The sequence below is a fragment of the Camelus bactrianus genome, chromosome 8, assembly GCF_048773025.1.
Source record: "Camelus bactrianus isolate YW-2024 breed Bactrian camel chromosome 8, ASM4877302v1, whole genome shotgun sequence".
NCBI lineage: Eukaryota > Metazoa > Chordata > Mammalia > Artiodactyla > Camelidae > Camelus > Camelus bactrianus.
The window spans coordinates 6558986-6572958 of record NC_133546.1 but is presented as its reverse complement, the minus strand read 5'-3'; the positions used below and the strand labels follow the sequence as shown (position 1 = coordinate 6572958).

At 51.6% G+C, this 13973-nt stretch overlaps 1 protein-coding gene across 6 annotated transcripts in view; it reads right to left on the bottom strand.

The window, feature by feature from the left end:
* The window catches only part of AGPAT4 (1-acylglycerol-3-phosphate O-acyltransferase 4), a 106370-nt gene that overhangs the window by 15457 nt on the left and 76940 nt on the right, over positions 1-13973 (bottom strand). For all 6 annotated transcript variants that reach the window (XM_074368042.1, XM_074368047.1, XM_045524502.2 and 3 more), the window contains one exon: positions 7270-7439. In XM_074368042.1, coding sequence (XP_074224143.1) covers positions 7270-7439 — 170 coding nt within the window. The remainder of the gene's footprint in view (positions 1-7269; positions 7440-13973) is intronic.

Below are 13973 nucleotides of genomic sequence, written 5' to 3'. Positions count from 1 at the left end.
CTGTATGTGAGGAACGGTGTACTTACCTGCAAGTGTTGCTGTAAAGCTCTAGTAACAGATGGAAACAGATACAAGAGCTCCCAGAGGAGGACAGGGCACACAGGTGTACGATGACGTGGAGCCGCTGTTTTCACCACAGAGCAGGCACAGTGGCTGAACGTGCCGTTTAATTCACCCCGTGCTGCAGGATGCAGTAGTGACAAGAGCTGTGCTCCTGACAGCGTCCCCTGACAGGCACTGTGCTGGATTTACAGGAGTCACACATTTATGGCCACGAGACCAGAAACTTACTACTCAAATATGCTTACAGGAAGCTTAATATGCTGTCAACGTCATGACTCCCCCAGGCCAGGCAACGCGCTCCATGGTGGATGGTTATGCCTTTAAGAGACAATGTATGAGAAAACATACCAGTTTCATTGATTCTAGATTTATTTTGAAGGTACCTCTGAGGGGATTTACTGATGAGTTAGATTTATCAGCAGAGCCATCTAGGTACAAGCGTATCTAGAAAATAAAAAATGTTCCCAGGCAGCGCGGAGTGATCAATCCGCAACTGCAAGGGGCTGAAATGTGCTACCCGGCCACCTCCTAGTGGCCGCAGGGAGTCACTGTCAGCACATCACACCCTGCAGTTACAGCTTATGCGTGTGCGTGTGTGTGTATGTGCGTGTGAGAGAGGGAGGGAGGCACACTGAGAATTCTTACCATAGCTGCCCAGTCAATCTAATTAAGCAGCCCATAATCACAGTCAGCACCACCCAGTTGCTCAGGGAAGCAGACAGCCCCACTGAATCCCAAAGTCAGCGCCTCCAGCAACTGGTCAGCCCCGCCTGGGCAGAGACAACATGGTGCTAGAAAGACCTGCTTTAGGGACGCGCTAAGACCCAGTGCCTTCCAACCTGAGATTATGTGGCTTTTGCCTCATTTCTCTTAGCTCCACAGCCTCTGTGGTTAAAAAAAAAAAAAAAAAGAGCCAAATGAGCAGTATCAAGACTTTCTAATTCAGGTTTTTCTCCAACCTGGCCACCTGCCAATCGGTAAGATGAAAATGTTAAGTGTTGATGCTGGCTTCGTGGGATGATTGGAACCAGGGGGGCATCCTGTTCAGTCACTTTTCCATGATGCCCCTCCTCCTCTAACCACTCCATGGAGACCAGCGGAGAACACAGTTAGGGGCTGGGACGAGTCAGCAGGATGGTCCCCGGTCAAGGTGTCGTTTGCTTCTCTTCCTGGCTTCCTTCCTGCAGGTCTGCTGTCCTGATTACCAGCTAGTCACCTGTGTTTACTCAAGGTCATTTATTTCTACTAAATGCATAAAACACTTGAACGGGATATCTCAAGTGGAGCTCTGAAACAGGTAAGGAGGCTTCAATAGTAAACAGGCGAGCACATCCACACTCTAACCCTCTGAACTTTTCCCTGAATCTGAGCTAAAGACACGGTCCTAAATGTTCAAGATTTGTGGAGAGCAGCCAAGCTGTCCTGCCCATCACCACGCAGGAGCCAGTCAACCAACAGCTCAGCCTCTATCACGATGGTGACATGGGAGCTTTAACCTCAAAAACGGTCTGGCCGTCCAAAACCTCCTGGGTGCCAGGACTCTGCGGGTGCTGGGAACACAAAGACAGCTGTCATTGCCTGTGGCCTTAAGGTGCTCAGAGCCTAGTGGGGAGAGAGGAACAGAAGTCTAGCAATTTCAGTGTTATTTCTCTGCAAATAAGTTGTTGAACAGACATGCTCCCCGGGAAAAGAAATGGGTGCAGGAAAGGAGATGAGACTAGAATATGTCTCTGAAATATAAGCCCCAGATCATAGTAAAATGCAGAGGATAAGACGAGCTCAAAGCAGTGACTTGTGTATGTGTGTGTGTGAGAGAGAGAGAGAGAGAAAAGATGAGAGACTCATCTGTGCAAACGAGGGTAACACTTATGTGGCCTAATTCAGCTTACACTGTATTCCTTTCCCCTGACTTCTCCCTTCTCTGATGCTAAGGAGGAAAACGCTGGGGACGCTAGACTACCAGAAAAATCTCAAAAGAGTCCTGTAGTGAAATGAACACTGTCCCACAATTAGTCACAGTTACAGGGGAAACGCATAAAACAAACGGGAACAAAAGCAGCCTGGGAGTTCACCTCCTGGAGACGGAAACAAACGTGTGTCTTTGGCCAAAGTCGAGCTCACAGCTCTTTGACTCTTCATAACATCTATCCCCCACTGACCCCAGGCCACGTGTCGCCTCTTACCAAGTCCCAAACTGCTCTTGGTTTGACGGGAGTGCAGACGTGGAGTGGGGAAGGAGAGATGTCCAGGGACAAACTAAGGGTTCTTAGGTGTAGACTAAGTCACACCGGACTCTGGTCCATGGGATCATTGTTCCAGGTAAAAGTGATGAGAGAGGAATTCCTGGCAGGATGCCCTGTCCCCCTTCCTGGGCACAGATCCTCACGGCCCTGCCTGGCCTCTGTTCTGAATAGCCAGCCTGAGAGTCCTTCCGGGTGGCCCTGGGACTGGGAGACAGAGCAGAAGGCCTTCCAGGAGTGGGCAGAAGATGACGGGGCTATTTCCTCATGCCCAGTACCTTCTAGCCAGTGGGTGGTGAGGGAACAGCAGAAGAATGTGCAGGAACACGGGGGCACGGAGGGCCCTGAGCAGGTAGCAGAGGGCGTGACAGAGGCAGCAGTTAATGGGCGGGGCGATGGATGCCAGCTGGTTCCCGAGGGTTGTCTGAAGGGGAGGGAGGAAGCCAGCAGCGTCACTGTCCTGAGCACTCCTGACTGACAGCCCGTTAGTGTGATCCCACGCTGGCTTGTTAAAGACAAGCCAGAGGGTCTGTTCAGTAAAAAAGAGGACCTTGGGGCGTCTAACTTGGGCTACACTCTGAAAAGTGAAGTGCTCCTAACATGCCCGGGAATACACTCAGTTATGAACTCAAGGAGCATTTGCACTTCAGTGAGCCACCGACTCCTTTCCTTGCCAGTGGTTCTCCCAGCTACTGGGCCTCTAAGGGAGTCACCTTGTCCCCACCCTCCCGGGGTCCTTATCTGGGTCAGGCCAGATCCCAGCCCGCTTGGCCCAACTGGCGGACACTCAGAGGCAAACAGCTGCGGCCCCGCCCGCTCCCAGTGCCCCGCCGGTGCCTGGAGAGGAAGGTGGACAAGGCTGTGGATTAACTGTTAGCCGATGAATGCGGGGAGCATGGGGAGGGGCAGACGAGTCTCCCCCAGACCTAGGGTGCTGGAACCCACCCACGCAGGGCTGACAAGACCCCGGCTGCAGGTGCAGCTGCTGGGAAGGAAAGCAACACAGCTCCACATGTAGAAACGTCTAATCTCTCTGGAGCCAAAGAGAGCCTGGCAGGTGCGTGTGAAGAAACCAGGATGAAGGCGGAGGCCACCCTACCTGTATTTCATAAAGGAGGTGGGAGATTTCAGCTGCATGGGATCTGACACCAGAAAAGGTGGGTAAATCCCACTCAGAGAACATTCCATCTCACCTCCACTCTCCACACCTTACCCTACTTTTCACAAGAAAACGTTCAATGAAGGGAAACGAATGAGGGTCAAGGAACTGGTATTATCGCACGCCTACTTTGTCTTGGGCACTTGACGGAGTATTTTACTTAAATTCATTAAACCCTCAAACAGCATGAAATGAGAAAGGTTAACCCAGGTTCAGAAAAGTCGGATAAGATCACAGAGCTGGGAAATACAGGAGCCGGGAGGCTGCAGGTCCACATGTGGTGGTTTTTGTCTCCACATCTCTCTGTCTCCTGCCACCTTCGTCAGAGAACCATTCTGGGGTACGTTGAGGGAAAACGAATACCTGTTCCGGACACCTGAGCACAAACGGCACAGATTCATCTTCCAGGACACCCGCTTTTTTGCTTAGTTTTACATGTCTGAAGACAAAGCACAGGAAAGCTACAGTTTTGGGGAACGTGACAACTGACGGAGGTTTATAGTAAATAACGTTCGTGTAGCTTTTCTCAACAAATCGGCACTGGCGTTCTTCCTTCAGAAGACTGAGTTAGAAAGGTGCTTCTTTTGTAAGCAAACTTTAAGAAATGTTGGTTTTGGGGTCTTGCACAGAAAGAACCATGTGTAGTGTTACTGACCAGCAGTGTCCTGGAGAAATTAAATCGGAACATTGACAGTTTGAGTTTAGTTCTTGTTTCAGCTCCAAATGATTTTCTTGGGTTTTATGACATCTTCTTTCTGATTTGGGTTAGTAAGTAAGTCCAAAATCACCCCAGTGAAATTGAGGGGGCAGCTGGTGAGAGAGGCTGTGTGGACCGGCTGATGATTGGCCGAGGCCAAACGGGAAAGAATTGGTCTGCAGAGCCCAGGGCCACGGAACTGGCTGCATCTTCACTGAGTGATCACCTCACTCACAATCTCCCTTCAGGCACCTCTGTCTTTCACCTCATAATGATCCCTTCCCCTGTATCTCTCATCTCCTAAATCCATCTCCGCTCTTCAAAGGCCTCAGCCCAGTGTCATTCATCAGCTTCTGGGGAATTTCTGTCCCTGGGGCAGCAGTCAGTGTGCTGGCAGCATCAAAATGTTACCATACCAGCTGTTAAAATACCAAAATCCTGCCCCACAGGGTTGCAAACAGAGCTGCCCCAAATGCTCAGAGTCGCCTCTGTACCTCTCACCTTCATCGGGGCCCCAGCTCCTCCCCTGGACCTCCGGGGATTCTCCAGGGGCCCCCTGACAGAGGAGCCTCAAAGACCATCACCAGAGCCCTTGGCACCTGGCCCGGGCCAGGCAGCGCCAGCTCCAAGGAAACCAGGGCCTTGAGAACAGGCCCCCGACGACCACATGAGGCAAAAGCTTATAAAAGATTGAAATCCCCTCCTTTTTTCCTTTTTAAATGAATCCCATCACTTTCTCCTCAAATGCGATTTCACATTTAATAATCCTATCCTCAAGAATTTCTCGGGGGGGAGGGTATACGCAGCTCAGTGGTAGGGCACGTGCTTAGCAAGCATGAGGTGCTGGGCTCAGCTCCCCAGCACCTCCGTTAAGAAACAAGTACATTAGATAAATGAATCTAATTACCCCCCTCCAAAAAGTTGAAATAAAATGTCAAAAAAAAAAAAAAGAATTTCTGCAAATTTCACTTGCTTCAATTTTAACTCGCTTTCTCTTGGGCTGTTACGAGCAAAGACGAAAAAAATGCCCGGAAAAGAACCTTCCTTGTATCCTTTCTCTAAAAGTAACCTCCTCAGACTCCAGAAGGCTCTCAACACCAATGTGTTACTTAAAGAAAGACATAAATCATGTGAGTTTTTTTTTGAAGGTCAATGAAGACAAAAGGTACTGCTGAACATTTCATGTAACAAGAGGCTGTTTTGTCCCTTTCAAGGGTGGCAGGAATGAATGGGCCACTTTGGAAAGGGGCCAGGCATCTCATCCAGCGTCACGCCCTCCAGGCGGACCCCAGCTGCTCCAGGAGACACACGTGGATGGTAAGCTGCTCCTGCTGTGTAGGGAGAACACCGCTCCCCACCCCGGAGGACACAGTCTGGTGCTCCCACCTGAGCTGGGCCCCAGGCTCCTGCCAGGTCACACGTGCTTCCACATTCTGAGCACGAGCACGCCCGAGCCACCCGCGAGGCCCGGAAAATCAGCGGCCGCCCCCACGCTACAGCTGAAGAGCCGGTGATCCAGGAAGCCGAGCCCGAAGGCAGCAGCGTGCGCTCTGGTCAGCACGCAAGGACCCCGCGTACCCTTTCTCCTGCAGCAGAGGGAGGATCGGATCACCCACCATCCGTGCCCACCATGGGGATCGGATGATGAGACTTTTCTCGCCTCTCAGAGGGAACAAAGCCCCAGAAGTGAGGCTAAGATCGCTGCCCAAGGCCTCTACAACACAGAAAGGTAGACCCTAGAATTTTTGGTTTTGTTCCTTAAAATATATTTGAACACACACACAGGTGCTCGCACAGGCATCATGTCAGTACTGGAAGAGGAGGTAGGAAGACAGAGGAGAAAACTGTTGGCAGGAGGGCCTGTCCATTCCTAGAAACCTTGTCAGCATGTCCGCCCCCAGACAATCCAGTTTTCTAGACGTCTTACGGTAGCAACAGTGATTTAACACAGTTCCCATCTCTGGAAAAGCTGCTAAAGACCTTAGTTGCCTTTTGGCAGTTTAACTGCGTAACAACGATCATTTGTCCTAAAGACATTATTGGAATGTGTTTCTAAGCATGCTTCCTTCTCTCTCCTTTTGCTCCAAGTTAAAAAAAAAAAAAAGTTTAAAAAAGGCAAATACAAAATGCACCCCAAGGCTACGTAGTCCCTCTTGGCCGAGGGTCCTCCCCAGGCGGTGACCAACAGGACCCACAGTTCAGCTGCGACTCCCAGACCTCATAGGTACACCTGGGACTGGACACACTGAGTCACCCCCTGCACAGGGCGTCTGCCCCCACACTCTTGTCCAAGCTGCTCTCCACGGTCTGCAAACTTATACCTTCTACACACTATGACTTTTGTCTACATGGGCCACCAAAAATAAGTGTGATGCACACACAGGGGGCTGTTCCGAGTGCAAAGCAGGATCCCCAAGTTGAGGTGGGGGTGGTCTCCGCCTTCCCCAGCCCGGGCCAGCGCAGTGTGACTCCCGTTGGGATACCTGCGCCCAAGTGTCCGGGCACTTGCTACTGGCTCAACCATCAGCCCCCTCAACATGGTAAACTTGACAAAAGCCCACTGGGGAGACTCGGTCACAATGGGGCACGAGAGGTCACACTAACTGGGGCTTCATATTTATTCTGAATTCTGCACGTCTGTCTCTCTCACTAAGGCATTTGGACCTATGAAGGTGAACACTCAGAGGCTAATTCTGCCCGTGAGCCCGCGAAGCAGCAGAGCACAGAGATTTAAGACTACAAAGAGGCAGCAGGCTGGACGAGTTCAAATCCAAATCTACTTAAAAGCTGTGTGATTCTGAGCAGGGCATGGAAACATAGCTTTTAAAAGAGGGCAGGTGTATATTCCTGGCTCCCAAATGTTTCTGTAAGGATTAAATAAACCAATTGTACATAAAATGCCCAGCACATCGTAATGGCTGAATAAATATTATCCTGGCTTTAAGCAGATGTTCATCTTGAGTCCGAGCAAGAAGGAAAAGCAGTTGGTTAAGAACATTTCAACAAGTCTGCAAATGCTTCTAGAAATTCTGAAGGTCCGAGAGCGAAAAGGCAACTTATGGTGTTGAACCAGAGAGATGCATGAGGCAGTCCACGCGCGTCCGACTTACCCCTAAGACCCCGAAGCGTTCGGCCAGGCTCCAACCACAGAGAAAGTCGATCTCAAACTTGTGGTTCAGAACAACGATGGCGTTCTCCTTCCCGTACTTAGGGTAAGCCTGGGGGTCCGTGTAGATGACGCACTCCGTGCCCGACCACCACTCCAGCAGCAACACCAGCTCTGCAAACAACCACAGCGACAGACACAAGTTCATTCCACGGACCCTCGGTGGCCAGGGTCTGGTCCGCCAGGCCGGGCGGCCACAAGGCTCAGCCCTCCTGGCTGGGGCAAAAAGCAACTTCTAGGCATCAAGTTCCGGGTCACTTTTGGCCCAGACCCCAGTCCTTGAAAGGATTTCAAAGCAGAAGGAAAATGGAAAAGCTTGAAGAAGGCAAATGATTTGCATTCCTTGATTAAGTACTTCAGGGAGAAATAAATCAGAAGGCCTGAATCCTTCGAGCATTCAAGCCCGTGTGTTTACAGAGCGCTGAGAGGCAGCGCGTGGCTCTGTATAGAATTCTCAGCCTCCGGGGACATGACTCATTGGGGCACTTATAAACTCCATCAAAGGACACTAAGCACCCCATTTTTCTCTCCCTTTCACACACGTGGATGCACCAGGAATGAGGGAGCCCTGGGGCGAAACACCAGCACTTGGAGGAGGGGAAAATGTGGGCCCACCCTGCGGGCCTCCGGGAAACTTAAAACGTTCTTGTAGGAGCCTGGAAAAATAGAAAAGTCCTTTTCAGGCAATAATGACCAACTCGTCTTTAGTCTTCCGTGATGCCAGTAATCCGGGTCACCAATTCCCAAACTGGTGGCTTCGGGACAAGCCTGTACAGTAGAAATTGTCCAGGAAAACAGCTGATTAGATTAGAACTCCAGCCGGAGAGAAGCACTGAAATGGAATTTTAAAGCTAAGCATGTTCAGCTGGTGGATGGGTGAGCCCTCTGCCAAGGCCAGACCCCCTTTTTTTATCACCACTTAGTGGGGTGCACACGAGGCAGAGGACACATGCATCACCTGCCCCCTGCACGCACACAGACACACACACGCACACACACACACACACACACACAGCCCAGTAGGCGTGGTCCCAAGTGTTCGTGTTGGAAGGGCCTGAGTGGCTGCCCTTGGTAAGCTCTCTCCTCGAGGCTGGAGACTGTGCTCATGAACTGGGGTGCCAGAACTTTCTAGGAGGCATTACAGTCACGTTTCTAAACACTGTAGGACTTCGGACGGGTGAACGGCAAGGCACCTCAGGGTCCTAATCTCTGAAGGGGCTGCCTCGTCGGGGTTTGTGAGAAGTGAAGGGCACACCACACAGCAAGGGCTCCGGGCAGAGCACGTGCTGAACTCCCCACAAATCCAGCCTTCCGCATCCACCAGCATCGCTGGAAACAAACCAAAACACACCCCTTACTTGACAATGAAAGAGTCTGCTTATTCGTAGGAGTCGAGAAAATGCCGAGCCCCCAGGCAGCTGTCCCCCAGGCAGCAATGCTGGTGGGACCTAGAAGTGGTGGCCAGGGAGCAAAGGTAACTGTTTAGGGAGGGGAGTGGCACCTCCTGGGCCCTGGCAGGGCAGCCCTGTCCGTGGGAGAAAGTTATCATTGGAAAGAAAAATGCTTCTTTGCTGCGCTGATTTCTCCTAAGAGGTAGGTGGGCAGGACCAGCCTAGTTGATTCTGGCTGCGGAGCCCGAGAAGCCCAAAGCAGAGCTGCGTAGAGTCAGGAGGTAAAGCTGAGCAGTTCCCTGCGCTCGCCGCTGTCATTCACAAACACCTACTACATGGCTCTCGGTGCACTTCCGCCCACCATGTGGTGACCTGACATGTGCACACGTGATGGGAGGGACTGGAGGTGTAGTGGCAAACACACGGCTGCTCCTGGGTCCCCTCCTGGAGCCTGCTGCTCCGAGGAACAGATGGTCGCCCACTCACGAGGTGGCGTGACCAGGAGAGCAGAGGCTGTTCACAGGATGGACCCTGCTGAATACGGTGCTCATGGATTTGGGGGCCAGACACAGCCACACTCCAGTCCTGGGGTGCCACTCACTGGTCATGAGACTTTTTGCCTGTTTCTCAATGTCCCTTAAGTTTCAGCACCCTTGTCTGTAAATAAAGACAGGGATAAAGAGTCTAGGGATATTGTGGGCACCACATCAGGCTACGCAGGGATGTTGCACGTAGCAGGGGGTCAGCGAACTCTCATTACTGCTTCTCATTACTGCTGTATGCACGGGAATTTGATAGCACGCAAGGCTCTGTGGTGAGGGAAGGGACGGAGAGAGAGACGAGGCAGACAGAGTGTGACAGTGTCTTCTGCACCAGATTAGTAAGCAGCTAAGATTTATGATTTCATAACAGAGGCAGTGAGAAGTCACTGGGGCATTTTTAAAGAGGCACACAGCAGCACCTGATCTGCATTTTGAAAAGATCACTGGGCTGAAGTGGGAACAGGTCAGAAGCAGGGAGGCCAGCCTGGGGGTGGGGACGGACCTGCAGCGGCGCAGTGAGAGGTGGTGGTGGCAGGACTAGGCGCTGACAGTGGGGAGCGGCTGGGTTTCTCACCCGTCTCCACAGGCTGTCAGCTACACAACTGAAGACGAAATCTCACTGGGTAGAAGAGTTTTCTTTCCTTTTTTTTTTTTCCACCAAAGGGTTTCAGGGCTTTTTTGTTTTTTAATTCACAAGAAGTACATTTGTAGAGTCACAATGTAAAAGGATTCAAACAATCCAGAAGTCTATAGAAGAAAATGTGTCAATCCCCTCGATGGCTTTGCAGCATGTCCATCAGAATCCCCCTTCTTGTTTGCTTGCAGGCAAGGGGCCACAAGGAGGAGGTCCGGCAGGTGGAGGGGAGGCAGTACCACTCCGGTTACGGGCCCTGTGGCTGATGTGCTGATTCACCTCCTCCGTGCGAAGCAGCAGCCGGGCCTGCAACTGCTCCTCCGTCTCCGCCCCCTCCAGCTCCTCTGGTGCTTGGTCTGGCTATGCCTGCTCCTGGGGGGCCCAGCTTCTGCAGGCCCCCACACCATCCAGGTGCATTAGGAACCCACATGGGTTTCAGTCTGTCCTCCGGGGAGCTGCAGATCGGGCTTGTGGGTCCTGACTGCCTACATCCATCACCCCTTCCTGACTGCTGGCTCTGGGACTTCAACTCTGGCATGGGCCGCAGAGACAACAGCCCCCCTGAGCTGGCTGGACCAGCTCACATGGAGGATGAGGGGCTGCTCCCTTTATAGGTGTGTGTCTGCCTGCCAGCAACTCTGCTTGACCCCGAGGGGCACCCCCTACCTCCCCACCCCCAATCCCACTCCTTCCTCCAGGATTCACCACTAGGAACAGCTCAGAGGGTGACATTCTAGTCCTGTGTGTTTACACAGACTCTCACACACAACCACATGCACACACATGCACACTCACACGTTTTCCCCCCACAAATGAGTTCATACTTTATGAACCCTTGTAAACACATACATATAGTTATTTTCTCCAATTGGTGTATTTTGGGCTCTTTCCACGTTAATACAGATACATAGAGGTATCAGCAAATATTTACCAGGCTCTGGCCGTGTGCTGGGCACTGGTCCAAGGCCACGCGGCATTGCACCAAATCCTCACGTTAACCCTGTGAGACTGGGAGACATGATTATTGTCCCCATTTTAGAGACAACAAAACAAAAGCCCAGGGATGTCTCTCATTCTTGGTTCGATATATGGAATTGCCATATTTTTGGTTAAAAAGAGGCAGAATGACGATTTCATGAAGGGTAACCAGCTGCACGGCAGCTCCTGCCCCGGATATACCGTGACTTACTCAGCCATTCTGCCAACAATTAGCATTTTTCCCGTTTTTTTTTTGTTTGTTCGGCTGGTTTTATTATTTATTTATTTATTTTTAATTGAAGTACACTCAGTTTACTATGCTGCACCAGTTTCCGGTGTACAGCACCATGCTTCAGGTCATTTAGGAACATACACGTATTTGTTTTCATATTCTTTTTCATCGTAAGTTACTACAAGATATTGAATATACTTCCCTGTGCTACACAGGATGAACCTGTTTATCTATTTTATGTATATTGGTATCTGCAAATCTTGAACTCCCAATTTTTTTTTTACTGTTACAAATACTGTAGTAAACATCCTTGAAAACACATGTTTTAAAAAAAAATTGTGACACTATTTCTCCAACATTGGTAAACCAAAAAGCGAATTATGGATTGAAGAGTATGCATACTTTAAATTCTATGTATGTTTCCAAATCATCTTCCAAAAGGATCCTACCGATCCATGCTTGAATCAACAGGGTGGGAGATGGTCTCTTTGCTGCTGCCTGGACTAACACTGCAAGCTCCTTGAAGGCTAGGACAGAGTGTGTCCTTCAACACCAGCTCCTAGAGGCTGGAGTAATTCATCAATTACTTTGTGACCAGGCAGCACCCACGTCTCATTCATCTTTGTGTCTCCCATATCCTTGCCCCAATATCCAACACATGGAAGGTACTCGGAAAGTTTTAGTTGAGTGACTTACTGGCTGATGTTCTACTGGACGCTCCTGTATAAATATTGGCACGTAGCTTACAACTATCTCCATGACCTGAGGCTTCATTTACCCTCCTGTGTGGTTGTGTCAATGCTGTGGGTCAGGACCTGGGTCAGGACCTGTCTCAGGCCTTCTCTCAACAGCTTCCCAGAGATGGCCAGACAGCCCCACCTTTCCTACTGACCAGCATCTGCCTTACGGGGCTGGGGTGGGGGGCATCTGTTATTCAGATGAGATGCACTCTGGACCATCACATGTCGAAAGCCAGGGCATCCGTGAGGTCTGTCACACCGACACGTTTCCGTCTGTCCTGCCCACTCCCACCATCTGCTCAGGGTGATGACAGATGATGGAATTGCTCAGCCCCTCTCCCTCCATGGAAATGGTACTGCTCTTTCCTTCCAAAGGACACAGTCCCTGGAAGCTCCAGTTTAACTGAGATGTTACCCAGGGCGGCTGAGCCAGTGATCCAGGCCAGAAACCCTGGGCAGGTGAGGGGACAAAGGGGGCCTGCGAGAAGGCTGTTTATTCAGGGGACATCACTTGTCGAGAGTTTCAGATCCCGGTCCCATCAGCCGGCACCATGATGCCAGCAGCCAATGGTGAACACCGCCAGGGCGAGCACACGGGGTGGAGGCGAGGTCTGGGCCCCCAGAGCATTTCCTTCTTGTTGTGTGTCTAAAGCAACGCACATTCTGCAACCAGAAAAACTCAGGCTTTTTATCTAATGAGCACTGGAGCCCAGAGCTGAGTAGTTAATTGAAAAGTAAAACCTAGCCATTAAAACAATGCGTCAAATCAAAATGGAAGGCGGAAGAGGCAGGGGCTCCTGATACCCCCAGAGCAGGGCCCTGAGGCTGCTGTTCTGTGGGCCCCCCACCCCCATCCGCAGAATAAATCTAACTGGGAACATCAGCATTTGTTCGAAGCAGAAGCTGGAGGAGATGCAGGGACACAGGAGACAAGGGAGGGGCTGCCCCGTCCCGGATGTGAAATCCTGTTTCAAGAGGGAGGACGTTGGGTCCCACAGGTTCCACCTGGGTCCCCAGGACCTCACCACCTCATCACCGAAACTGACTCCTCTCATCACCCCCCCCCCCCCGCTCCCCAGGAGAACTGGTACCTAATACCATTTTCCCTCTGCCCCCTGCAGCTGCAACCCACACATTAACTCCAGGGCCTCAAAGGAGCCAGGGACACCCTATTCACCCCATTCTCATCACAGGGGTGGACGGAGCCAGCAGGGCCCTGGGGGGCTGTCAGGCAGGGGCGGGGGCACAGGAAGTGACCTTTGCTGTAAACTTCCAACTGCTGCCTCAGATTTCAGGGGCTGACTGGTGGGAGGCCCAAACCCAGTGGGCTGTGAGGGCACGTGACCTGAAGGGCAGGCTTGTTTCTGTTCTATCGCTGTCGTGCTCGACCCCAGACAGGGAAAAAGAGTAGATGGACAAAAGGGAAGTTAGAGGCACTGGTTCATGTTTGCAGAGGAGGAAAATGATAACAACTAACATTCAGTAAGTCAGCTCCCACGTCATTGTCCCCATTTTACAGCCAAGGACCTGGAAACACTGAGGCCAGGCAGCTGGTCCAGCTCCCAGTGCTAGGAAGCAGGTGTGCTGGGCCCTGAACCCAGGGAGATTTAGAGAGGCCACGACGACACTAGAAGCCAAGATTACACAGGGGAGGGGAGAGAAAGAGCATTTAGGCGGGAAGGGGCTCAGAGGAAGGTCGGAGTCGAAGGATCACAACTTTGACCTCGGGCAGCCCTTCCCTGTAGGATGAAGAAGATGCCCAGCTCAAAGGCTGCTGGGAAGTTTAAATGTAAAAGTGATTAAAGCCTTTAGCGCTCACTGCCACAGCCAGCGCCCTCCTTCTCCTGCGTACCACCACCAGCAAGGGTAGGACGGCAGTGAGGACAGGGGACCATGAAGGGACTGAGACAAGAGCCAGGAGAGGACTGAGCACAGCGGCGAGTGTCCAGGCAGCCCCTGCCGGCACCCCCAAACCTCCCTGGCCTCAGCCCTGACGTTTCTCTGGTCATCTCAGTCCAGATGCTGAGCAGCTGTAAGACTGGGCTCCTTCTGGGCTGGACCCCCTGCGTCCACATGGGCCCTAGAACCCCAACGATCCTCCGAACCCCCCACTGAATCCTTCCGCAGCCCT